The sequence below is a fragment of the Neurospora tetrasperma genome, assembly GCF_000213175.1.
Source record: "Neurospora tetrasperma FGSC 2508 unplaced genomic scaffold NEUTE1scaffold_5, whole genome shotgun sequence".
NCBI lineage: Eukaryota > Fungi > Ascomycota > Sordariomycetes > Sordariales > Sordariaceae > Neurospora > Neurospora tetrasperma.
This window is the reverse complement of record NW_009799103.1, coordinates 3,437,921-3,463,870: the sequence shown is the minus strand read 5'-3', so window position 1 is coordinate 3,463,870 and position 25,950 is coordinate 3,437,921. Positions and strand designations below refer to the sequence as shown.

Here is a 25,950-nt window from a genome sequence, read left to right as displayed (position 1 = left end):
AGTTGCTCTCTAGGAGCGGAGTTTAGGTATCAATCTCTCCAGACCGAGGCACATTTGCAGCCCAATACCGTTCTCCATCTTCACAATCCTTCCACACAACAACACCGCCGAGATCGTCATCTCACACCAAACAGTGCATTTCTCTCCGTGCGGGTGGCGTCTTTCCACACTACTACCCTACAATCTCCCCATGTGTCTCGCGCATCAACAAATCCATGGTTGTTGGGTCGGAAAATTCTGGAGATGGTCATGCTTTTTCGGTGAGGCGTGGAATAATGGAAGGAAACACCAAAACCAGGGGCTGCGGAAGACAGGGTCATTGCGAACACACCGGCAGAACACAGATGTTCGCATTTCCCAGAGTTATCAGGCAGAGTTGCATGGGCACGGTGCTTCGATGTGCGATGGAAGCCATGTGCTCGGATATTTCGGGGGAGGCGTCCAAGCACAAGCACGGCGGTCGTTGTTACACGACATGCTATGGGAGGATAGGGGTTTGATAGGTCAAGGTAGGAAAGTGGCGGGCGAGCAGTGTTTGGTTAATGGCGGGCGAGCCGAATTCAGGGTGTTTCCAGGGTGGTTTATTGGCTTGAAAAATATTGGAAAGTTCAAGACAGTCAGTCCAAATGACGACGTCCAGTCAGCTTGTGTACTGTAGGAGATCTAAGCTCATCACAGTGGGCTAGTGGTTTGAGATGTGAACTGTGAGATCGGGGAGTTGGGACTTTCTCCGAAGGCCAACTTGAAGATCTCCTTTGTTTTAAACAGCCCAACCGGACAAGTGAATAAAGTGTATCGTACGTTCGTGACAGGCTTTTCATCTTTTTTATCTCCTGTTGATCAACAACAACTCGCCTCCAATTACTGTGGTATTATGGGCATTATCTCCCAGTGTCCCCCTCATCCATATCCTCGGGTGTGGTACCCATCAGGGTTGCAGCCAAATCCAACGCGATCCAAAGTGATGGGTCGCACAGAATTTGGACTGACAAGGGTGAATGGACGGGCTTTGGCGTCGGGCCAACTGCGATGTTATTGCCTTGGTCTAACCACGTGGTGCATGTCGGTGGAACACCATCTATCTGTCTTCCATGTTCCCGGTCACCTTCTTTTGTAGACCGAGGGAACTTATGGATGGAACCCTTGTTCGTCATGGTTCAGGTTATGCCATTGAGAACCGAAGCAACCGCAGGTTTGGTTGGGTTGGTGGTCAAAGAGCCGACGATGGGGGCTTGATATCTCCTATGCAGTAGACACTAGCATTGTACGGTATAAATGCAACACGGCTCGAGATGCTTTGTTTTTCTTCACATCCCTCTGTCCCTGTTGGTGGCTTGACATAGGACAATGATACTGATGGACTTGCACACTCCGACTAGCGTGATCAACATCTTTTAGTACTTGATAACCTCGTCTCCTTCCCGTGTGGAAGAACTTCGTTGCCGTTGTGTCTCATTGTTGTCCTCCAAGTTTTGCTCGTTCACTCTATCGTTGGCGGCTTGATTGATCCTGCCGGTTCAAACGTCTTTCATTGTTCATAGTTGGATCGAGTGAACAACCTGACAGACCTAGGATCTCCAACGAACCGACCTTGACTTCCCGCTATCTGTTCACCCAACAGTTGTCGAGTTCACGATGGCGACCTTGAAAGATGAAGGGCTACATAAGCCCCAAGATATCACAATGTCTCCGTGGGCTGTTCAACGATACGAAGAGCCAGGAGATCACGACCTGCCCACGACTTTCGATATCGACTATCAAAACTTGTCTCTTTTGCTTCAAGAAGCAGCCATATTATACCCACAGTGCGCAAAACCGAAGCTCTACCCTACCCTTCAGCCCTACACTCCAGTCACCGTTACCACCCCCGTGGTCCCGAAGCGATCTGTGGCAGTGTCGACGAAGGACCCCTTTTCGGAAGGAAACCGATTGGACCAGGGTCCCACCCACGCCACCGATTACCGAGAATACGACATACTAGCTGTACCCCTGAGGCGCAAAGACAACAGACTTCCGCTTTCGGTCAATATGGGTAGCCGTCAGAAAACTTCAACCGAGGGTTTATGGGCTGGGATCAAACCCGCTGTACTCCTCGGTATCAAACCTCGTCAAGCCAACAACGATGGCCATACGTTCAGGACTTTGGAATTTGAAGTACCATTAGACCACCATCATCACGGCATCTCGCAGAAAGATGCGTTTTTGCAACTTCATGCAGAACTTGTAGACAGCTTTCCCAACCCTAACCCAACAACCCCCGATGCCCCAAGTAGTCCTATATCCCCCCAAAAGCCCTTCATCCTCTACCTTTGCGGCGGTCCCGGAGACGGAAACCCTTCCGGCAAGGTTCCCGAGCTGAACAAGTTCTGTATCAACAGAGGCTACCAAGTCCTCTATGTCCACTACCGAGGAACGGGTCTCAGCCCCTTGTTCTTCGATTCGACCGCCAAGGCCAAAGTGCTGAACATGTCCGACCAAGACAAAGCCAACTACCTCGCCAAGTTTCGACAAGATAACATTGTTCGCGATCTTGAAGCAATTCGCTTATGTCTCGAAAAAGAACTTGCTACCAAAATCAAGTGGACACTTATATGCCAGTCCTTCGGCGGATGGGTCGCCACCACTTACCTCTCCTTTCTCCCTCGATCTCTAGAAGCAGTGTACATCAGTGCCGGGATGCCACCGCTGGGCAAGACCCCACGAGAGGTATACGAGAAGACATACGTCCATATCGTCAGGCGAAACGAGGATTACTTCAACGAGTACTTCCCGGAAGACCAAGAGCATGTTAGAACGATCATCGAGTACTTGCGAGATAAGGCACCGTTGCAAAAGGGGGTTGAAGGACAGCCGGCGTCGTTCAGAGGGTACGAACTCTATGGCGAAAATGGAGAGAGAAAAGGGTGTTATCTGACTTACCAGACATTTATGACTCTGGGACGGACGTTCGGGTCAGCGCCTGTCATCCGTAGGGATGGGGACGAAGAAGACGAAGAAGAGGAACCCTTATCACCTACCAGCTTCATCGAACCCAAGATCCCGATCCCCTACCAAAAACTCCATCGCCTCATAACCAGCTTCATCTACGACCTTGATCACTCCATATACTCCAGAAACCACGATAACACCATCTCCCAGACAACCCTCTCCCTCTACGCAAACCTCGAATCCTTCGCCCTCCACCGCCGCCCGCTCTACGCCCTCCTTCACGAAGCCATCTACTGCTCGTCCACTTGCCCCCAAACCAGCCAACCATCCAACTGGGCCGCCATCGACGTCGCCTTGTCCCATTCCTCGGGCGCCTTTTCCTGGCTTTCCCCTACCTCTTCTATTATCCCATCAAAGAAGTACTACTTCACAGGCGAAGCCATCCACCCCACCCCGCTGCTCTCCCCGCTCGGCGGTCCCGCCCTCACTCCCTTTCTGGGCGCCGCGCATATCCTTGCGCAAAAGGCCGATTGGCCTGCTTTGTATGATTTTTGCTCGCTCCGGCGGAACCAAAACTCTGCGAAGGAGGAGGAGGAAGGGGATGAGAAGGGGATGACGAAAGTGAAAGTGAGAGCGGTGGCTTACAAGCAAGATATGTATGTTGATTTGGGACTGTCACAACAAGCGGCGGGGTTGATTGGGGGGTGTGAGTTGGTGGTTTGTCCTTTTGGGAGTTGGGGACATGGAAGTCTCAAGGAGGTGGACAAGACGGAGAGGGTGTTGGGGTGGTTGTTTGATGGGGTTTGAGTAGTCGGGTGGTGTGGAGAGATAGTTAGTGAGAAGTGGGACGGATGGTTTGAGGATTCAGGATTGAGGTGTGAGGTTTGAGGGAAGTGATGGATGGAGGCAGTGAGGAGGGTTTCGTCCTGATTATGCTTGGTTGGTTAAGGAAGCGACAACGGCGTTTTCGGGGTCTTGCGGAGGATCGGATCGGGTTAATCGGTCGGGGTTGGAGTTATGGGCACTCTGTCCTTTTAGTTCAGATTGGGTGATTTGGTTCAGCGTCTATTCTTGTCATTTCAAAAAAAAAAAAGAGGAAGAAAAAGTATTTTGGTAGTCCATTTTTTGCGGCTCATCTGGATGAATAGTGTCTTCCTGATACTCCTGTGTTCTTGTGTTGGTGTTTCTTGCATTTTGATGTTGCCTTTCCACTTGTCAGTCTCGGTGCAAAAGGTACAGAATGTTATCATACTAACGCGTTCCAGCCAAATTGTGCAGTTTGCCTGATAAGTAACCATCTCATTCAGTCTCACCAATCGAGGCTTGTGTGTGCTTCGCATTTTCCCGACCAGGACAGTCACTTCGTCACTTCCTCATCCTTTCTCATCACTCATTACTCACGCTACATGGTCTCTTTCTGAATTCCGCGTCGTCGATCTTCACAACGCTCGATTCCCCCATGCGCTGTTACCTTTGAGAATATGGCAAATCCTGTAGGGAATAGCCAAGAGTTTGATTATGATATATATGGCAGAACGTTGGGGTTAGCAAGTCTGGCTATCTCTTGTGGTCTTTTTGGGTTGATGAAGGAATTGGGTATTGATTACTTAGATGGTAAGCTATAATTTATTGGTTTCCTATACCCGTCGTCCTACGTTGAGACAGATACTCGTTTGTTTCGGTCTCGATGCAACAATCACTGCGATAATTTCATTTTACTCCTTCCATTGTTGACCACAACTCGTAGTCTCTGGTAATCTCTGGCTTGGTGGCTGGACAGTCTTGCTCAGAGTGCTCCAAATGTTCATTCCGTTGGGAACGTAGCATCTAACAGTCTTAATATATAACTGATAGAAACCACGGCACATCAGTTATGCCTGAGGATAGTTTTAGATCCCATTTACATTCATGTTCTTTTAAACCCAGAAGGTACCTCATGATCGAATATCAAACGCGGCCACGGAGCACCTTTCATCCTTGAATCATCCGCCATGTAACCGATCACCGTTTCACCACTCGTTGATTACCAGGTTCTCATTGTTCAAGAAGGGACACAACGGAGAGGACATGACGGCACAAAGTGATCGATGCGCTGCTCATTCATTCTTTTTCCTGTTCCTTACAATCATCTGGACATTCATTCATAACATGTACCAAGCGAACAGCATCCAAGTCAATCCCGCCCCCCACCCACCACATCCCTCGCCAAAATCACGACAGCACTAAACACTTCAACTCCCTCTCACCTCACCCACCTCACCCACTACTAACCCACCACTTACTACTGACTATTCAACCAACCCTCACACCCCCCGGCAACTCCCCCCCCTCCAAAACCCCCCTCCATTCCCCCTCCACCCTCTGCCCCAATCCCGCAATCTCATTCTGCACCTCATTACTCTGCAAATACTCCTTGAACGTCCCACATTGTTCAATCCTTCCGCCCGTTGCATTTCCACAGCTCGGATCTCTCAACGCCCTTTGCAAGAGATTCACATCCCACCCATTGAAGAAATCCGCATGGTATCCGTACCCCGTCTTGTCGCCGTTGGAAAAGACAAACGGCTGTTGGTTTTCTCCCATGGATCTGAAAGAGTTAAAGGCAGCTACGTTCCACGTCATTTCGTAGAGCAGGGCGGGGATGCGGTGAGGGTGAGTGGAAGGGCAGACGCCGGTGTCGAGGCGGGATGGGTAAGTTACGGGGGAGGAGTTGTAGGCGCTTGCTATCGCTGTTGAGTTTGAACCGGGGACAGAGGAGTTGGAGGAAGAAGAAAAAGTGCCAAGTCCCACACCGTCCCAGCACGAAGGGAAACGGATGCGGATTTGTAGGCCGCCGTCGCAAGTACGGTTGGGGAACCCATGAAAGGGAGGGAGACCCTCCTGACCGTCGGTTAGCAGGCAGATGAACTCGATTGCGCGATGTTCGACTTTGGAGGAGTTGAAGTCGCGGCGGGTGGTGTCGCCTGCCATCATCCGGAACCCGGGAGGGAAAGCGAGCAACTCGCGACCGGCGCAGTAATCGGTCCATTCCATGCGTTCTTGGTAGTAGACGTTGATGCCGCCTACTTGCTCCACGGCTTCAAAGGAGCCGTTCGCATGGTGGAAGTAGACGGTGGGTACCCAGTAGTTGGATAAGTCCTTGGATACGGCGCAGGTGGTGCGGTTGGAAGTCTGCGTTTTGTTGTAGTCCAAGTCGAAGTCGAAGGCGGAACCACCCATTACTGTGTGGAGGTGCTGAGAAGGGCGGCCGGGAGAGACAATGGGGTCGAGACGGTCGACGGTGATGGGCTTGCCGCAGCCCATGACGAAGAAAGCTTGGGAGGTGGGTTGGGGCTTGATGCAGGTAGTGGGTTGTTGGGCGAATGTGGCAGTGAAGAGGCATGCTAGCCAGACGAGGCTGGCAGGGAGAATCATCTTGGACTGTTGGACTGCTGGACTGGGCGATGTAACGAGCGGATGTGAGTGAGTGTCTAGGGAGATGGTTCCGTGGCGAGGGAAGAAGAAAGAGTGTGGGTGTTAAGTAAACTCGGCTGGAGGTTGAGACAAGGTCTGTCGTTGTGAGCAGGGAGACATATGAGCCTTGAGCTGAACCTAACACCCGTAGATATGAGACATGAAACAGCGAGAGGAACAGAATGCATCACGGTTAGACACCTCCAACACTTTGAAACGCTGTGGCTTGACCGTTGGTGAATGTTGGTAGCCTTGGTGTTTGTGCAAATTAAAAGCTGTTTGTCGTTGGACCACACGGCAGTCATCCGCGGAGACCAACAGGCGACAATCCGGTCCAGTCAATGACTTGAAATTCGAAGACAGAATTCATCTATTCCTCTGACCCATGTTCCTTTTTTCACAGACATTGATTGACCGACAGGCCGACAGTCGAGTAAAGACAGTCGCATCGCATCGCTTGATCGCAAGTGTGATTGAGTTTGAAGAGGTGAAACCGTCGCCCGTCAACGCCCTTGTTTGTCCTTGTCCCTAATCACGATATATCATATTTCCCTGTGGCGTCGCTGTTTCATGACTGGCTCGTCGGGCATCCGTTCATTTGTGATTTTTGTCTATCCATCTGATATCATACAAGAGTCGTTGTGCCCGCATTCGCTTCCGCCATCTGGGATCCGGGTTCGTGGGTATTAGAGTAGTACAGCGGGTCGAACTCGGAGTCGGAGTCTAGGTCGGTGTCGGGTGGAGGAGAGGCGATGAAGTGTGCATTTATTGCCTGTATGATCCGTCGACGGTTAGGTTAGGAAACACTAGAGCCCAACAGGACTGTGATGTGAAGGTAGGGGTATACGAACACAACGAGCATCTCGCCCCAAGAGCTGGAGAGGAAGGCGACAGCAGCCTGTGACGAGGGGATGTGTTAGTACAATCGGACTGTAGAAGACTAGGTAGGAATGGACCGGACAGGACCGGACGGGGCCGGGGTTCGGACGTCGGAGGCCGGGTTGGTGAGGACACTTACGCCGAAGAAGGCGATGCTGCGGACAACGGAAGCGTTCTCGGAAGAGGTGAGGGAATCGTAAGTGGAGCGGATGAAGCCCTTGGATTTGCGGCTGCCACCGGGGCGCTCGATGTACTTGGCGGAAGGCATGGTGATGGAGTGTCTTGAGAGTTGTCGCGATAACGGGGGCTCTCGGTTGATGAAGCTGGGAACTGTGACGCCGTGACGAGACTCGCAATCGCAGACTGGGAACGTCGAATGGAAATTTTGGACTTTCTGGCAGGCAAAGAGAGGGACAGAGAGACAGGGGCTGCACGGGCCACGGGCCTTTGAGGTTGTTATCAAAGGGTGCTTGGCACCGTCATTGGGTGTTATCACTTACACGACGTACAGTAGATACCCCTGTTTATGCAAGCCCCCCTTCTGCAAACACATACAAATTGACCCATTAGTTGCAAATGATTTTGGGGCCCTAATTCCCGATTTTGTATGTAGGTAAGGTACCCCTTAATGCAAAAACCCCCCTTAATGCCAAGAGCTCGAGCCGTTCCCCATAGTGCCGGAATTACTTGCATAAACAGGGGTATCTACTGTACCAGGAGTGGGGCTTCAATAGAGACCCACTGCCCCGCCATTTGCTATGTCATCCATTGTCATGTGCCGGCGTCTGTCACTGAACTCTCACTGTCATCTTCTAGAAACCATCGCAGTTCTTCTGTCGCAAACCGTCAATTGTCCCCTCCAGAGCCATTTATAAGTTCGTGACATCGCCAATTGCCTGGCTTCAATCAACACTCACCCATAGTCTCCGCGATACCGCATACACCGATGGCTGGAAACGAAACCCCCAATCCCCCGACCGCGCCAGCCCCAGGCGGCTTTGTGCCTCCCGCGATCCCTTCAAACTCGTTACCATCTCCAGCGCCCAGCTCAGCATCAGCGGCTGCCGTATCCAACCTTCCACATCCTCGCCGAACTTCCCTTCGCCCCGGGTCCATCAAGGAGGATAAAGTCCGCAACTATGTATCCGACAAAATGCTACACATCAGTCGCCGATACGTCAAGCACTTTGCGATTCCCCATCCCGACGACGAAATCACCGGCTACAAGTCCATGGCCGAACTATGTAAAGACGTGGACGACGTTATCAATATCATCTGGTTATCCGGTACTCGTAAGCGCCAAACGGTTCAGAGTTCTAACCCGTCATTACTAGCACTAATATCCCTTTAGCCAGCCTACAAATCCCGTACCTACTCAACATTGCGAGCGAGTTCACCACCTGGCTCGAGGGCTTCCCTCCATCGCCCGCAGCCACATTCGCGCTACTACGAAAACTCGACCACTGCTTCGCTAGTCTACTCTTCGGCTACGACATCGACACCAAAGAAACTCTACCAGGCTTCGAAAACGGCCTTCGAGCCGGCCTGTCCCGCACCGACATGGTCCGCTGTAAAAGCGTAATTGAGCGCACTCGTGTATTGGTAGTTGAGGTCATGGCAAAAGAGCCAGCCGACGAGGATCCAGACGGCGATACTGGGGGTCAGGGTATCCAGACCCCGAAGCCGGACAACGATACCGAGGCCGAAGCTGAGTCTGATCGCCTTCCCGACATGAGCGATTTCGATGATGGGGACGACGACGACGAAGACGAGCTGTTGCACATGAACGTCGCTCAGGTGTATGAGAACACGCTTGTCAAGCTGGGAGAAATCCTGGGAGATGGAGGTGGCGTGACGACGATGCCCATGTCTGTGGACTGATCTGACCTGCGGCCATACATACGATGACTCACCATACCTGGGTCCTTCCGGATGGAGAGGCGCCACTGTCCTCAACCGCATCTTTCTCGCCCCGGGCTATCAAAGGATCTTGAGGAGGCTCGCCCGGGACAGAAAAGCTGAGACCCCCTTTCCAGACATTCAACCGGCCTCAAGCCTGGCACGGGTCTCAGCTTTTCTATCCCGGGCGAGGGAGGTCTTTGCTGAGCCCGCGCGCACCAAGAAGGGATAAGTGCAGATACCAGATCACTAGACTGCTGCCTGAAAGACCGAGGCGGAAGTTAGAGGTCGGTAGTTGCCACATCTCCAGCGGACGGGAGATTGAGTGCCGCTACGATGCTCGCCGGAGATTGTTATAAACGGTCTTGATGGTTTCAGAGACCCAAATCAAATCGGTAAGCAATCTTTATGCCTCGCCTGGCAGTTTGGGCTGTTGTTAACCCGAGCTCTCTAGCTCTCTCCTGCGCCACATGTAGAAGGTCGCGGTTGCTGCCTGATTTTGGAAAGCCGTTGGTTTGAATGTTTTAATTACTCTACATTAGTCTATCTGCGCGCTGGTTGAGGTGTCCAGAGAGGTTCTCACTTGGATGCGACTGGATCTAGACCCACTGACGATTCGAAATAACAGACATTCCATCCTCACAGGCTTTGTTCTTTGTTTCTATAAAGAAAAAGATATTAAACAGACTATTTGGACCGAAAATCCATAGTATGTGTTGGTTTTTGTTGTTGAATGCGACAATCTGAAAGGATATCAATTCACAAACCCCGCTGGTCAGCAATGAGCCGGCCAAGACCCCTAGCTCGACAATTAGCTGTCAGGCGTGCATGACTGGCCCCGTAAAGGGATTAGCCGCCAGCGGGGGAAAGCTCCACGGCGGGAGAAGTGGCCGAGATCGATCTCGACCTCTTCCCGGTCCTCTCCCCACGTGTGAGGCGGAGTGGCAAGCAAGCCGGGACACTCTGATGGATATGGGAAGTCAAGAATAAACATGGCAACAACCGAAGGGGGCAAGATGAACTGGCCTCCAGGCAATCATACGAGTTCTGGGTAGAGATGATGGAGGGACGGGGTTACGTGTGCGACTCTATCGAGGTAGCAGACATCACCACAACATAACAGTGACAATGAACATGGGGAACCAAGAACAGCCGGCGGTAAATATTCACGAAAGCAAAAGGCCGATGAAAGTGGTGAAACTGGTTCCAGCACGCAATATTAGTAATTGGATGGCAAGAGAGCACAATGAAGGGTTGCCTGCCCCGCTTCGATATGTTTCTCCCGCCGCTCTTGGCATTTCCGAGGTTACGCGTCCCAGTTTTGTAAGGTGGTATTGATACCAATAGCACCGCGCTTTCCATGTAGTAGCTAACGCGACTTCACATGACTTCCTTCTCCACTTAGCCATATGGAAACCCAGCCAGGCCTTCATAATCAATTCCCGTTGAACTTGGAAGCCGTCAAGGTTCTCGTTGCCGTGGCTGACTGGAGAGGGTCGTGAGGTGAGTCCGTCAAGCTTCCAGTGTGAACCAGAAAAGGGCAGAACTCTCCGAGGTGCGAGTCACATTCCCCACCCGCCAATCAGCGGAAGGGCAACAACAATCACTCAATGCAGCCTGCGTTCATGCACCCTGTACCACCTTTTCTACCCGTTTCTATCCATCCTGCTTGCAGGGGCAGTTGCACCCTCAGAGACTGGAGTTGCAGTTGCCATCGATCCCCTCCTGTGTTTACTGTGCGGGGTCGAGCAACAACGGAAGGATCACGGGCGGCACTTGCTTCCATACATGGATATGTACTGTGTTTCATACAAGTACAGTGAGTATCTACACTTCCAAGCATCACATGATGTTCGGTCTGGATAGATCAAGCTGCCACAAAAGAAAAGGGATATGGAAGGGTTTAAAGATACGCAACACCTTCACGATATGATCGCCATCTGGAGTGTCGACAGAAAAACGAGCAACAACTTGGATGACATCAGTCGAAGCCAAGGACGAGATACTATGTAGATCCAGGGATGCTGTAAGCAGGTACGTTACCTTACGTAATTACAGTACGAGGTATCTACTCCCATCCCTAGGGGTTCACCGCGATGCGTGGAAGCCGGGATGGATCGAGCAATCATGATTCGAGGAAGCTCACACTCACAAGAGAGACAGGAGCGGGCAGTGACCTACCGTACCACCTCCAAAGGTGACAATCAAGCGGGGTACGTAGAATAATTCCTTTGTATTCCTCCTTCTCGGCGATTTCATATCAACCTCGCCTTCGTTCCCACCCACACCCTCCACTACCAAACCCCTCTCTTAGGTTACCTACTAATACCGGTGCTTCCGCTCTCTGATATCATCTGTCTTCTGTCTTCTATTTCTTCGTTTTTCTCATCAACGTGCGTACTATTCTCTTCGCCTGTTCAGCTCCCACATCAGCAAAGAGCTTCAACTTGGAATCAGTATCTCGTCTCGAAAGATCAATAAACCACACAACATCGACCAACATGTCCGAGTGCCCCGTCCGCAAGTCCAACGTCGGCGGTGGTGGCACCAGGAACCACGACTGGTGGCCCGCCCAGCTTAGGCTCAACATCCTCCGCCAACATACCCCCGTCTCCAACCCCCTCGACAAAGACTTCGACTATGCCGCTGCTTTCAAGAGCCTCGACTACGAAGGCCTCAAGAAGGACCTCACTAAACTCATGACCGACTCGCAAGACTGGTGGCCTGCTGATTTCGGCCACTATGGCGGTCTCTTCATCCGCATGGCATGGCACAGCGCCGGTACCTACCGTGTCACGGATGGCCGTGGAGGCGGTGGTGAGGGTCAGCAGCGTTTTGCTCCCCTCAACAGCTGGCCCGACAACGTCTCTCTCGACAAGGCCCGTCGTCTCCTGTGGCCCATCAAGCAAAAATACGGCAACAAGATCTCATGGTCCGACTTGCTCCTTCTGACCGGTAACGTGGCTCTCGAGTCCATGGGCTTCAAGACCTTTGGCTTTGCCGGTGGCCGTCCCGACACTTGGGAGGCTGACGAGTCTGTATACTGGGGTGCCGAGTCCACATGGCTGGGCAACGAGGACCGCTACTCGGAGGGTCAGGAAGGCCACGAAGGACATGGTGTCGTCCAAGGTGACGAGTCCAAGAAACAGCACACGGACATCCACAACCGTGATCTGCAAAGCCCCCTTGCCTCCTCCCATATGGGCCTTATCTACGTCAACCCCGAAGGTCCTGACGGTATTCCCGACCCCGTTGCCTCAGCCAAGGATATCCGTGTCACCTTTGGCCGCATGGCTATGAACGACGAGGAGACTGTCGCTCTGATTGCGGGTGGTCACTCCTTTGGCAAGACTCACGGTGCCGGTCCCACTCACCACGTCGGCAAGGAGCCCGAGGCTGCTCCTATCGAGCACCAAGGTCTCGGCTGGGCGAACAGCTTTGGCCAGGGCAAGGGTCCCGACACCATCACCAGTGGTCTTGAAGTCACTTGGACACCAACTCCTACCAAGTGGGGCATGGGCTACCTGGAATACCTCTACAAGTTTGACTGGGAGCCGACAAAGAGCCCTGCTGGTGCCAACCAGTGGGTGGCCAAGAACGCCGAGCCCACCATCCCAGATGCCTACGACCCCAACAAGAAAAAGCTCCCGACCATGTTGACGACCGATATTGCCCTGCGCATGGATCCCGCTTATGACAAGATCTGCCGCGATTACCTTGCGAACCCAGACAAGTTCGCCGATGCTTTTGCCCGCGCTTGGTTCAAGCTTCTTCATCGTGACATGGGCCCGCGTACTCGCTGGATCGGTCCCGAGGTCCCATCTGAGATCCTACCTTGGGAAGACTACATTCCTCCCGTAGACTACCAGATCATTGACGATAACGACATCGCGGCCTTGAAGAAGGAGATTATGGCCACCGGTGTCGCTCCAAAGAAGCTGATCTTCGTTGCCTGGTCCTCGGCTTCCTCTTTCCGTGGCTCTGACAAGCGCGGTGGTGCCAATGGTGCCCGTATCCGTCTCGCTCCTCAAAACGAGTGGAAGGTCAACGACCCTTCCACGCTCCGCGAGGTCCTTGCTGCGCTCGAGTCTGTGCAGCAAAAGTTCAACGACAGTTCGAGCGGCAAGAAGGTCTCCTTGGCTGATCTCATCGTCCTTGGTGGTGTCGCCGCCCTTGAGCAAGCTTCTGGCTTGGTGGTCCCTTTCACCCCAGGCCGCAACGACGCCACTCAGGAGCAGACCGATGTGCATTCTTTCACTCACCTCGAGCCCCACGCCGACGGCTTCCGCAGCTATGGTAAGGGTACCAAGCGCGTACGCACCGAGCAGTTTCTCATTGACCGTGCCTCGCTGCTCACTCTCTCTGCGCCCGAGCTTACTGCCCTCATTGGCGGTCTCCGTGTGCTAGAGGCCAACTATGATGGCTCATCCTACGGTGTGTTGACCAAAACACCCGGCAAGCTTACCAACGACTTCTTTGTCAACCTGTTGGACACCAACACGGCATGGAAGGCGGCGGATAATGAGGGCGAGGTCTTCATTGGCTATGACCGCAAGACACACGATAAAAAGTGGACTGCGACAAGGGCCGATCTCATCTTCGGAGCGCATGCTGAGCTTCGCGCGCTTGCGGAGGTGTATGCCGCGGTGGATGGCGAGGAGAAGTTCAAGCGCGACTTTGTGGCGGCTTGGCACAAGGTCATGAACCTTGATCGGTTCGATCTCAAGCAGGAGGGACGGGGCCAGAATGCCCCCAAGCTTTAGGAGGCTGATCAGGTACTGCTGTACAGCAGAGAGCTGCGTTGGCGGATTGCTTGGATGGAGGCTAGTCGAGCGGATCATTGGGATGATTGGATTCAAAGACATCACTACAAGAAGGCCTTGCGCTGGTTCAAAAGAGCACTGGACGACCTTGAGAAGTGGAGGGACTCCGGATTGGGTGCGCTACCGCGTCCAGAAAACACAGAAAGAGTACTGAAAGACGTGATAAGTCAATACCGGAATGGCAAGTATTGAGACGAATTGGAATGATACTGGTACGAGCAAAGTTAGCAATCGGTTTATTCAGATAAATAGTGTAATTGAGAGATTAAATATGAATGAGCATCGCCTTAGCAAATCCTTGTGCTGTCGACCTGTCCTCCGCTCAGTTAACTCGTTGTGTTGGCGTTTCTTGAACTCGGATGTTGGTTCTTGACTAGTACGCAAAAAGTATGGCTGTTATTGCACTATCTACAGCGTCGTTAAATACGCGGGGGAAAATGATAAGACCGCATCTCATTCAATCTCCACCCATCCCGGCCTGTTGTGCGCTTACTCTTTCCACGATCACTCTATCACTCTCTCAAAGTACTCGCAAACTTCGTATTTAACGACTAACCACCCATGCCACATGATCAATTCTTACGGTAAGTCTCAAGCCGTCATTATCAATGGAGATGCATAGGTTTTGAATTGCTTTTTGTGTTCAGGATCAGCCTTTACGAAGAAGGCGGTGGGTAGATTGCGAAGAGGCCAGTGGATGGGGAGGGAATGGTTTCGTCGGGATTTGTCTTTGACCAAGTAAGTGGCCAAGTACCTAACCAAATGAATACCTAGGTAACCAAGTGCATGAACGGCCAACTGACTTGAGTAACTGCTGTGTAGGTACATGTACCAGCAGGGTAAGCGGGCGAGTTAGTGTACCTAGGTGACGGTCATTGTTGGGAAGGGATAGGATGTAATGAGATGGAATGGGATGTCATGGGATGGGATGTCATATGATGGGATGGGATGAACGGTTCATTGTCAAGATGAGACGAACACGTACGTGGTTGACAGACAGGCAACTTGAAGTGAAGATGGAGCGCTTAGGAAAATGGTTTATATTCATTGTCGAAATGGGGTGAACACACGTAGGGTAGATGTCCCTAATTCATTGACGTTGAGACATTGACTCAACCTGGATTAATTTTTTTTTCTTTTCCCTTTGACTCCTGCCGGTACGAGAAAATTATCAAGGAGTGCGCGGTTCGAGATTTCAAGTTAAATCAAGAAGGTAGGTAACTGGGTGATTTGACACTAACAACCTTGACCACTGAGTGAAATCTTCATCTGAGACCGTTTTGTGCGCATGTCTGATGACATGGTTCATATGAACCCCTAGACTTTGTTATTATGCCGCCGGTGTGCTCAAAGTTTGCTTTGTACCGATGTCAGACCTTCACCATCACCGCGGTGGACCGGACCTTGTCTTTGTTCTCTCTTCCAATACTGACTTACCTATTGATCAGCTTCAATCCCGAACCCATACTTCATTTCATAATAGCGTAGGGAGGTTATTGTCAAAGAATTACATCCCAAGATGGTGGAAATAATATTCCACTTGCCACAAGGTGCTATAAAGGAATGATGACCAGCTCTCTTCCCCCCGACCTGCGATCTTGTTCTCACTCTTCCTCCAAACCCAGTTCTCCAAAATACCAAAATAAAGGACAAACCTCTCAGCAAGTACGTAAAGAACAACAAGGCACAAAACGAGATGCCCAGAAACCGCTCCCATATCAAGAGAGAGCGGGACAACCCTCACCCCGACATCGACGACTACCGTCACCGTCCCCACCACGACCGGTCCAGGTCCCCTCGTAGATCGCCCCCTCGAGATAAGGTTGACAAGGGCAAGGGCAAGGGCAAGGTCAAGCGCGAACAAGAAGAAGAAGAGGAAAAAGAAGAAAAGAAGGTCTTGGTCCGCAAGCGCGTCAAGGAAGGCGAGTACACTCCCAAGCTTAATTATCCGGAGTGGTTGCTATGGGTTGCCGGTGCGGCAATCAGCAGGGAGGACCGCAAGAAGCACACGTACAGCCTGGAAAAGCGCGGCGGTTCTGGAGCCTCCTCTGGTGAGGACAAGGGCAAGGGCAAGGGCAATGATCGAGAGCACATAGGCAAGAAGGAGGACCTCGAGGAGGAGAAGTGGGGTCACGGTCATGGTCATCAAGGTGGCCAGAGCAGAGACGATGATAATGATGATGATGATGATGGCTATCGTAATGAGGCCGAGCGATTGGACGACAAAATGGAGGAGCTGATGAAGCTACCGCATCACGTCCTTGAGGATATGAGGGAGGAGGAGGAGGAAGCAAGGCATGATGAAATGCTCAAGCCAAATTATCGGCGGCGGAAGTATGGTGTTGCGAAACGAGACTGGAACAACGATCAGCGCGAGACCGTTTATGAACGCTACATGCCCTCCTTGCGTGAGGATCCTTAGGCGGGATCCACTCAAAGTCAGAGTAATGTACATCACAAGACGATGAAGGAGACGGAATTGGAGGGGCAGGCGAGGAGGGAGAGGGAGAGTTGGGATAGGTTTAGAAGGAAAAGGAAAGAAGAGGGTATTCAGGGAGATGGAAATGAAGGGGAAAGGCAGAAAGAGATATTCATCAATGGAGAACGGTACGTGAAACAGGAACCGCGGGATACGTGCTCACCCAAAGAGTCATCTAGGCCGCCTTCTGCCTGTATTGTCACTGAGAATACTGCTGGTGATGATCGAGGCCGGATGTCGCAAATACTCCGGCGGTTGGAAGACTTCATGGATAGCATGCAGCTGGGGAGCAACCCCACTACCGATAACCAACGGTCTAAGCAAAAGGTGAAGAACGCAGAGGAGGGCATGGAGATGAAGAGCGAAGTAGCACCAGCGCCCTTATGGAAATCATTGTTGGGATTGAACCTTGGGAACAGTTTCAGTCCTCCAACTCCACCCCCTTCCAGCTACTCTCGGTCATCCAGAGGTTCGAATCGCGGATGGAATTTACCGAAGAGAAGATATTCGAAGAAGAACACGGCCGAGCTCATTGGAGAACTCAACGCATGCCCAAGCCCATCTCGTCAGGCATACCTTGAAAGAAGTTCTTGGAGGAGGGAACGGCCTTCGGGGGTCGAATATGCTTCGCCTTCTGCTATACCAGTCCCCACCCGTCCCCAGGCTTCATTTTCTCCATCCTACCCCCCTCCTCCAACCGTCGTGACTGTTTCTGAGTCGGATGATAGCAGTCATTATCAGCAAGAACCTGAAAACGAGGATCCGACTCATCGCGTATATCGAGTTCCCTCCTACCGCGTGCACCCAACTGCCGATCCTTATCCGCCACAGCATGTCTCTGGTCCCACCGCCAACATGCGTCGCCCTCGTCGCCGGGGTTTCAGTGACGAGCTACTAACGGCACCATCGTCTCATGGACATCGTCGCCATCCCTAGAACGGATTGGACGATTATTTCCCGCCGCGCTGGACTGAAGAAGATAGAAACAGATGGATGGAGGGGAAGAAAAGAAAAGAGGAGGCAGAGAAATGGGCGAAACCTATTCCAGAGACCAGGAAAAGGGAACTGTGGAGATTGCGAGAGCAGGAAGCACAAGACACGGAGGCGGTGAGGTTGCTGAAGTCTCAGAGAGGAAGTCCATTCTGTCGACGGGTGGATTAAGTTGACATAGGTAGAGAATTTTCAGGAGCGGGGTTGTTGTCTTCGTTCCTTCCATAGCAATGAGGCTTTTCCAGGTAATTTCCATCTTTTCGCAGTGTCCTATCAATGCTGCCTGCCGTGCCTTCCTGTGTGGCGTATGTAAATGCGGGCAAGCGCGGTTGCAGGTGGCGTTTGGACATCCCACTGCCCATGCTTGCCTAGGTGCGCTGTTGCCGGTCCAGTTTTCGTCTTGTCAAGGCAACTCTCGAGTTCTTGTCCCTTTCGTTTCGTCTCCTTTCAGTTGCACATTCAATTGAGCCACTGTAGCCATCGATGCCCGTGTCGGCAATGGATTCCTCGAGTTGGAATCTCATTCAAAGGTAACAGACACCTCCAAGAAATGCTTATTGCTGTCTTTTTTTCAATGCAAGGTACTACTTTGGTCTTTGTCATCCGTAAAGTGAGCTCTCTTTTTCCCGTCCTGGTCTCAAAGGAGGCCATCCACATGGAAATATCGCCAAGTCAGCATCTCAAAGGCACAAAAGCAAGCACATAAATCAGACGAACGAGAAGGATACACCATCACTGTGCTCACTTTCCTAGCTAAAAGAGTGAAGGTACGTCAAAACGTTACATCATAAGTCCAGAACATTCCTAGGCCAAAAGTCGTCCTCACAAGTCGTAACACGTTGCCGTCAATGCCCTTTCCACGATTTCCCAGACCCAAAGCAATCACCAAAGAGAAGCCAAGTCGCAGTCCTCCAAGCATCCCATATTGTTCCGCCCGTTCCCAGCCTGGTCCCTCACCATATCTCATTGTGCTGACCTGTCCCAGGCGGTCATTTAGGCCTTGTCGACCTCGATCACATAGTCCTCGACGGCACTACGCTTGTCGATGGGGATGACATAGTCTTCGACAGAACCACGCTTATCGACCCCGATGGCGTAGTCCTCGACGGAGTTGTGGCGCTTGTCGACCTCGATCACATAGTCCTCGACGGCACTACGCTTGTCGATGGGGATGACATAGTCTTCGACAGAACCACGCTTATCGACCCCGATGGCGTAGTCCTCGACGGAGTTGTGGCGCTTGTCGACCTCGATCACGTAGTCCTCGACGGCGCTACGCTTGTCGATGGGGATGACATAGTCTTCGACAGAACCACGCTTATCGACCCCGATGGCGTAGTCCTCGACGGAGTTGTGGCGCTTGTCGACCTCGATCACGTAGTCCTCGACGGCGCTACGCTTGTCGATGGGGATGACATAGTCTTCGACAGCACCACGCTTATCGACCCCGATTGCGTAGTCTTCAACCGAGCTGCGCTTGTTGTCGACGGAAATCACGTAATCCTCAACCGAAGACCTCTTGTCGATGGGGATGACATAGTCCTCAACCGAAGAACGCTTGTCGACCTCGATCACGTAATCCTCAACGGATGAACGCTATTCGCCCTCTCTGATTAGCAACATGGGACATCAAATCACGGTGCTCTTACTGTGAGAGACTGACCTTGGCAGCAGGAGCGGCAAGGACGCTAACGCAGAAAGCTGCGATCAGGATGGAACTCGAGTACTTCATGGTGAGGGTTGCGTGTCGACTCGAGATTAAGTGGGGAAATTTTCAATGGCGTAGTAAGGTGTAGGTGTCTGCCTTTAGTCTGGTGATAAGACGTGTGACTGAGTGATAACTGACGACTGGAATATCAAGAAGATTCCCTGATCACTTATACCCAAAAAGCCTACTTCGATCTTTGCCGACTACAATCGTGGCGCCTCCGAGTCACCTCACCCTGCTCCAAGATGCTCCTTGCCAGATAGCGTTTGGGCAGCACGTTGTCGATTCAGCGAGCCGAACCCAACGACAAGCGCCACACAAACGCATCGCTCGCCAGATCCGCTTCGGTGATGAATTACCAAAGCTGTGTCCGTCAAGCTTTAAGGCGCATGTTGTGAGCAGGCAATTGAACGGCGCCGGAAAGTTCGGGCACTCACACCGGCGTTTAACGCAGTTCATCATTGCGAGCGTTATTTTCACTACACACTTACCTGCGGCATCACATATCTGATGCCTTCTATATTCCCCTGTTGACGATCCAACGTGTATTCTAGTAGGAATTCCTTGTGAACAGGGTCGCGACTTCCGTTTCGTACATTTGTTACATCTTTTCGCTTGCCCCCTTTCTTCCACATTGGCGCAGCTCAAGCGCCGCGCTTCTATGAATTCTTGCGATCAAGGCTCAGTAGGCCAGCGCCTCGCTTTGAGAAACAGCTACGCAAGAAAGGCACTCGAATTACGAGACCGTTACAGAGAGGAACCTAGGGTCAGGTTGGTTTCACCACCCCGTCGAGCCGGAGGGTGTTACCGTCCAATTTCCCTGTTCCTTTCCACTTAAGGGTGTCAGTAGCGCCCTGTTCATCATACCCTCCGTAAAGGCTCCTTTACGAGTCAAGAACGGCACTGCCCTTTCAATCTGTCAAGCGCTACCCTCGTTGAAAATTTGCTGGGAGTGAAACAGTGCACCAAGGCATTCAAAATATGGCATCCTGAGTCTTGGCAAGCGCATAATGAATCATCTGGAAAGTGTGGGAGCAGATGTTTTCGGTGTGATTATGGCATTCCCGTCAACTAGGGCCATAGACCAGGAGACGCAGAACCGGAGCAAATTGTCCGCCTTTCTGTTGGTTTCCTTACTACCAAAGTTCACTCCTCGGGTTTGCTCGCCAACCAGCTGCAGCGGTCAGCGACTCGCCGCCAGTAATCGTTCTGCTATGGAGATTGCTCTGGGAAGTCTCTGGTTCTTGAGCATAAAAGATCAAGTTCACCTCAGGGGACCGAATCTCCAGCGCCCAGCGCATCCGGAGAGATTGTTTCGCACACTGTTGCAATATTTCAACAATGCTTTCGTGTCCGACTGCTCACTGGGATGTCTTCTTACTTTCCACAAAGGCCCCAGACAACTGACCTAATAGTCTCTGGGACCAATCTTACAGAAATTCAAGTAAACAACAGCCCCAAATTCGATCGCTGCATAACTTCCCTCCAATCGACCTTCACGGACGAGGTAGAAAGCAACCGATCTCTTCCACCGCCATTACTCTCCTCAGACATGAAACCTGATCCCCTTCTGACCCCATCAACTAGCCTCCAGCATTCTTCAACAACAGCTTTCAACTCTCTCAAACTTCCCAGCGTCGAGTCAACACTTGACAAGCGGTCAGGGATCAAGAATTCTCTGAATACTTCCCTTTGCTCCCTTGTTGCCAGACTCGCGCAGACGCAATATGGCCAAGCCAAGCTCCTGGGGCTTATAGACTCGGGGATCCGCTGCCAGACCGCAAGGGAACGCTCAATACTCTCGCTTATCTCAGGCACACTGGCCAATGGCCCTGACACAATGGAGTGCAAGTGTGTAAGCAAGGCGTAAGAGAAGACCAAGCTTTGAAGACCGCTGTTGCTACCGCTACCTTCCAAGCGCTGGATCCCTTCTTCAACTCTATTCTCCAGTTTGGAGGCGCGGTTGACCAGCTCTCTTATACTGAGGTTGCCTTGATTCTCCTGGTCTCTCTTCCAAACTTCGAGGGCAGTGGCGTCCATTATCGCTACGAGGATCCATGGTTCACAGCCCGTGGTGGACTGGAAAGAAACACAGAAAGAGGGTGAAGAGGTGAGGAGGTCCCGGTAGGAGGCGGCCGCAGAAGGAATTTTCTTGAGGGAAGAGGACGAGAGGATGTCATTCCAGATCAGAATGGCACGAAAGAAAGAGAGAGCTGTTTGCTCCATGGGAGACGGACCAGGTGGCACTGGGCTACTGGTGCCTAATGGGAGACTGAGAGGGAGTTGCTGTTGCTGGGATGGAGCTATAGAAGATGTGTTGTTCCCGCTATCAGTCGTCGAGGAGGCCTGGCGCAGGTCGTCAAGGAGGATTTGGACTGCCGAAGAGAGGTACGAGTGGCAGCTTTGCATGTTTTTGCCTAAAGCCTGGGGTAAAAGTCAACAACAACAACAACCACCTGAAAACCTTGCATTGGGTCAGCGGCTGATCTTACTCACCTCCAACAGGGCAAGCTGTACCGAGCATATCAAGCTTTCGCCAAACACTCCCCCAGAACGTTGCCGTTTAGAGTCCATAAGCTCACAAAAGCTGTCCAAAGCTTGCATCCTGTGCGATTGGTAGTCATGGACTGCTCTAGCGCGAGCATCACTATGTCCAGAAAGAGTCAGGGACATGTGATAGGCGCTCATGCCGAGAGAAGCATGATAAAATGTCGGAGACCTCATCAGCAGGAAGAGTGCCCAACTCCTCTGTGTTGCTGATGACGAACGATAGGAACCATGTTGTAACGGACACGTCTCGCCGATGAAGTGCATGACCAACTCGATATCATTCTCTGAAGTTGGGGGACCATGCATTCCCGAACCAGTGCCATTGTCGGAGCCCAAACAGGAGAGACTGAGCGGTGTTGGCACTTCTGATGGCTGCTTGGAGTGTTCCGAAACTTCAGGAAGACGCTGTAGGGCTATTGTGGGGTCCAAGGGTGAAATCTCGACCAGCGCTGCATCCGTTTGGCCATGACTCGCCCAGATATCATCGTTGTAAGAGGCAGTGAGAGAGTCGGGGGCTATTGTTAGGGCATCAAGAAATTCGAACTCTATCGCTGTGTTTCGTTCATGCCCGGAGGAAGGGGACAAGGCGAACGAGAAGTCGGACGACAAGAACGGCGACAGCGAAGGTGACTCGGCGGCCAGGATAGGAGGGCTACCGATGTCGATAGTGCCCCTGGAAGATGTCGACGATTCGGATACGGATGGGTGAGAGGCATGGCTTTGGGTGGCCGTTGATCTTCGACGTCTTCGTGTCTGGAGTTGAAGCCTGTTCGCCTCTTCTCTTTCCCTGTCTCCTCTATCTTTCCAGTTGGGTTTGGGACCGTAACCATGGCAAAATATGCCTCGAGATTCGCAGTTTGAGCAGGGTGGTCCTCCTTCGAGACACTTTTTGCGGCGTAGACGACAAGTCCAACATCCACTTTTACTTCGTTGTCCCGACGGCATTGGAGAAGGAGGAAGAAGGGCAATCTGAGCAACCGCAAGCGTGAATTATCCCGTCAGCTTGTTGTTGAGATGTTGCTAATGGTGGCGGTTGACGAGTGACGGCGTGCAAAAGTGGATGGGAGGGGGCTTCAACCTGGTGTAACGGAGCTACCACTTTGAGACCAAGACAGGTTTGAGGACGGGGATATTGATGGGTAGGGTGAGACGGAGAAGCTGGCTGAATAAGATGAGTGAACGGCATTGACAAATTGTCCCAAGTGTCACTCTCACGATGGGGGGGAGAAAAGCGAAGGCAGTCTCATGCCCTTTTTTCAGTCTCATTTCGACGCCTCTTTCCTGTTTCAACATGGAGGGCCCTAGAAGCACAGTGGAAGAAGAAGCTACGGTCAACATCGGAACATTGATTTGTTGTTGACATGACATACAAGCAGGGAGATGCGAATTACAGCAGCAGCAGCAGCAGCAGCAGCAGCAGCAATGGAGAGCATCAATCAACCACCCAGATGAGAATCCGAGTCCCCGCTAGCCGCCTAGATAAGATCTCTCAGCAGTCTAATGATCGACATTGCCGCATAGCTGAAAGCTGGGAATACCCTGAGACCTTCCGGAATGGTAGCTACCCCCCCACCTACGATGGCCCTTCCGTTTCTGGTCCCTGCCGGTCCAAGTCAGTGTGACATTAACCCCACACTCACCAATTATAATGTCACACAATTCGGACCCTGACGGGGAGTGGATAGGGGTTGACTACCTAAGATTGAGCGTCTGTAAAGAGAGGTTAACCCCCCAACATGGAACTGCAGAGAGTTCCCGATGGGATTCTCGAAAGGCAAGGGATCCTTGATCGGGAAAACTCGAAGAGGTTCGGTTTGGGTTTTGCGGGCGGGCGGGTGGATGGCCAGCAGAAGAGAAAAACACTGGAGGATCCTTAACAATGGAACTCACGTCATGCATACACTAGTCCATGATCAAGGGGGCGAGATCGATGGTTAACCAGTTATTTTGTGCTGTATGTAAGTGCTCGTGGGGCTGTTTCACCACGCAGGTCTTCGGAGATGGCTGTTGGGTGACGCTAACAGGTAACCACCAAGCTTTCGCAGTCGGCGACCTGCAGGATCATGGCCACTTCCCGCCCCAGGCTGTAAGGATCGAGTTGAGAATGTGTGGTGTACTCGTTACGCGTCCCTTTCAAACACCGAATGCTCAAGGCTGTTCGTATTATCTAGTTACCGGAAGTTTTTTAGGGACCCCGACAAGACAATCCTCGTGCATATGGCCATTGGCCTGGAATCCCGAACCATTCAAGGGGGAGGAAGAGAGCGGTCTCGTCAGATGAGCAGTCAAGACGGGAGGTCCCCAAGTCTCAAGCCTCTAATGAAGATCTGGGAAAGAACAAAAACGCCATCCTCTAACCTCTGCAGTCAGTCTAGCCCCCTGGCCCCCCGAGGTCCCGATACATACCATGTTTGGAAACCACCGAGATCGCAAAGCGCACAGCTGTAGATCCGAGCGGGTGATCTTCTTGTCTCATTGGCCGGGACCCAATTCGGGACGGCTAAATGCCGAGCCGGTCTGTTGCATTCAGATTCCAGCATGGGGGTAGGAGCGGGCCAAAGCCCGGTGTAGGGTCAAGTGGAGGAGGCGCTCAGACAACAACTCCACGCACTCATTGATTAGTCGTATGTATTGGCTAGACTTGTAGTCACGGCTGATGTGCGACTTGCCAGACTATCGAGACTCTAGACGCACCTTTACGCCATCGTTATCCATTTCCAGAGCGGAGATGCAAGTGATTATACAGTTATCACCACGGATTTGGACATGCTGAAGATCTGGATCACCACTGTTCGGGATGGTGATGGGACACTCAAGCTCACCGACCGAGGTAGGTGAGTAAGTAGTACCTAAATACTACACGACAGGTCACTTGCTTCCAGTGTTGGAAAGAAATTCCCGAGTTACGAGAATTTCTGGTTCTACAGTCTAGACTTGGTACATTAGCAGGAGAACACTACCTAGGCTCTCTAGGTAACCAATATCACATCTCACATCCAGGCGCCTGTCGTGTCCCCCCCCTCTTGCACGCCCTCATCATTGTTCGTCGAAACGAAACACTACTTGTTCAACCCCACATGACGAAACATTCCTTGTGTGTCTCGGTAAAAGCGGTGACCGAATTTCTGTTTCAGCCCCCCCTTCTTCCTCTAGCAGCTCGTATTTCACAGCGTCGGCATCACATACGAGTTTTTTTTTCTCGTTTAAGGGTAGTTCCAGCTCTCGAGTCCAGGTTGTTTGACTACCTACAGTAATGTGCCCTGTAAATGCTAGACCCAATAAATGCTAAGACCCAATAATTGCTAGGAATTTCTGTGTACGGATTATTTTAGTATGGTATGCCTGCTAGCTGCTAAGTGCTAGCCACCAGCCGGCCCGCCATATAAATTTGCAGCTAAGAGGGTAGTTTACAGGGGGTTGTAGCACCCCTGTTACCTATACAGTAATGTGCCCTGTTAATGCAAGGCCCCCCTTTTGCAAACACATACAAACTGACCCATTAGATGCAAACGATTTCTTGGGCCCGGATTCCCAGTTTTGTATGTGAGTGAGGTACCCCTTAATGCAAAAGCCCCCTTAATGCAAAAGATTTGAGCCGTCCCCCATAGTGCCGGAATTAGTTGCATTAACAGGGCACATTACTGTATCGGGGTTGTTACCAGCTATCAGAACCCCTTATCAGGGCGGTTACTAGCAGTCACAAGCCTCCTGCTCCCGTACCAATAAATGCTAGGACCCAATAAATGCAAGGAAATCGGCTGCACGCCCCACTTGCATTTACAGGGCACATTGCTGTATGTAGACCTACCTATACCTAGGTACCTACCTTGTTGATTATATATTGGTTATAATATGAGGTATTCTTCAAGGGCGTGCGTGGCTCGCGGGTTTAGCCGTTCTCCATCTTGGGCTTTCACGCCGCCAAGCATCACCATCGTTTCGCTACGGTGGTGGTGATGTCCTGACTTTTGTGTGTGTGCTAAGAGGTGCAGCAGTGCTGGACCCCTCATTTCTATATGTCGTGCTTCGGTGGGTTTACGTGATGGCAACTGAATGAATGGATGGAGAAATGCATCGATGCGGTGCCCGTTCGGAAGATTGCAGTGACTGCGTCCTCCCCCCTCCCTCGTTTTGTGCAGTTGCGGTGCGGTGCGGGCCGCGGGAAGGGAATCGCCAAACACGGTTACCTGAAGTTACCTACTGCGATGCCCAGCCGGAACCGAACGGGGCCACGGGGGCGG

The 25,950-nt window shown here is 51.8% G+C and overlaps 9 protein-coding genes across 9 annotated transcripts; 5 read left to right on the top strand and 4 right to left on the bottom strand.

The window, feature by feature from the left end:
- Positions 1 to 1,635: 1,635 nt before the first annotated feature.
- NEUTE1DRAFT_46039 (uncharacterized protein) lies at positions 1,636 to 3,735 on the top strand (the record flags this gene model as incomplete). The annotated part of the gene is made up of 1 exon (XM_009854411.1): positions 1,636 to 3,735. The coding sequence occupies one exon, from the start codon at positions 1,636 to 1,638 to the stop codon at positions 3,733 to 3,735; it is 2,100 nt and encodes a 699-aa protein (XP_009852713.1).
- Positions 3,736 to 5,340: 1,605 nt separating this feature from the next.
- NEUTE1DRAFT_24594 (uncharacterized protein) lies at positions 5,341 to 6,321 on the bottom strand (the record flags this gene model as incomplete). Its single annotated transcript, XM_009854402.1, has 1 exon — positions 5,341 to 6,321. A coding segment is annotated over one exon (981 nt), but the record flags the coding sequence as incomplete, so codon positions are not given.
- A 213-nt stretch (positions 6,322 to 6,534) lies between these two features.
- On the bottom strand, positions 6,535 to 7,581 carry NEUTE1DRAFT_95859 (uncharacterized protein; the record flags this gene model as incomplete). The annotated part of the gene is made up of 3 exons (XM_009855355.1): positions 6,535 to 7,153; positions 7,233 to 7,279; positions 7,400 to 7,581. The coding sequence occupies 3 exons, from the start codon at positions 7,526 to 7,528 to the stop codon at positions 7,147 to 7,149; spliced, it is 183 nt and encodes a 60-aa protein (XP_009853657.1).
- A 625-nt stretch (positions 7,582 to 8,206) lies between these two features.
- Positions 8,207 to 9,141, top strand: NEUTE1DRAFT_47991 (uncharacterized protein; the record flags this gene model as incomplete). Its single annotated transcript, XM_009854523.1, has 2 exons — positions 8,207 to 8,552; positions 8,612 to 9,141. 2 exons carry the CDS (start codon positions 8,207 to 8,209, stop codon positions 9,139 to 9,141), a joined length of 876 nt encoding a protein of 291 aa, XP_009852825.1.
- A 2,458-nt stretch (positions 9,142 to 11,599) lies between these two features.
- NEUTE1DRAFT_86594 (peroxidase/catalase 2) lies at positions 11,600 to 14,273 on the top strand (the record flags this gene model as incomplete). The annotated part of the gene is made up of 1 exon (XM_009855354.1): positions 11,600 to 14,273. The coding sequence occupies one exon, from the start codon at positions 11,661 to 11,663 to the stop codon at positions 13,920 to 13,922; it is 2,262 nt and encodes a 753-aa protein (XP_009853656.1).
- A 1,405-nt stretch (positions 14,274 to 15,678) lies between these two features.
- On the top strand, positions 15,679 to 16,404 carry NEUTE1DRAFT_103280 (uncharacterized protein; the record flags this gene model as incomplete). The annotated part of the gene is made up of 1 exon (XM_009855353.1): positions 15,679 to 16,404. One exon carries the CDS (start codon positions 15,679 to 15,681, stop codon positions 16,402 to 16,404), a length of 726 nt encoding a protein of 241 aa, XP_009853655.1.
- A 42-nt stretch (positions 16,405 to 16,446) lies between these two features.
- NEUTE1DRAFT_140111 (uncharacterized protein) lies at positions 16,447 to 17,397 on the top strand (the record flags this gene model as incomplete). Its single annotated transcript, XM_009855352.1, has 1 exon — positions 16,447 to 17,397. One exon carries the CDS (start codon positions 16,447 to 16,449, stop codon positions 17,395 to 17,397), a length of 951 nt encoding a protein of 316 aa, XP_009853654.1.
- A 1,047-nt stretch (positions 17,398 to 18,444) lies between these two features.
- Positions 18,445 to 19,183, bottom strand: NEUTE1DRAFT_47770 (uncharacterized protein; the record flags this gene model as incomplete). Its single annotated transcript, XM_009854504.1, has 2 exons — positions 18,445 to 19,047; positions 19,115 to 19,183. 2 exons carry the CDS (start codon positions 19,181 to 19,183, stop codon positions 18,445 to 18,447), a joined length of 672 nt encoding a protein of 223 aa, XP_009852806.1.
- A 1,305-nt stretch (positions 19,184 to 20,488) lies between these two features.
- NEUTE1DRAFT_124203 (uncharacterized protein) lies at positions 20,489 to 22,654 on the bottom strand (the record flags this gene model as incomplete). Its single annotated transcript, XM_009855351.1, has 2 exons — positions 20,489 to 21,583; positions 21,656 to 22,654. 2 exons carry the CDS (start codon positions 22,652 to 22,654, stop codon positions 20,600 to 20,602), a joined length of 1,983 nt encoding a protein of 660 aa, XP_009853653.1.
- Between the last annotated feature and the right edge of the window lie 3,296 nt (positions 22,655 to 25,950).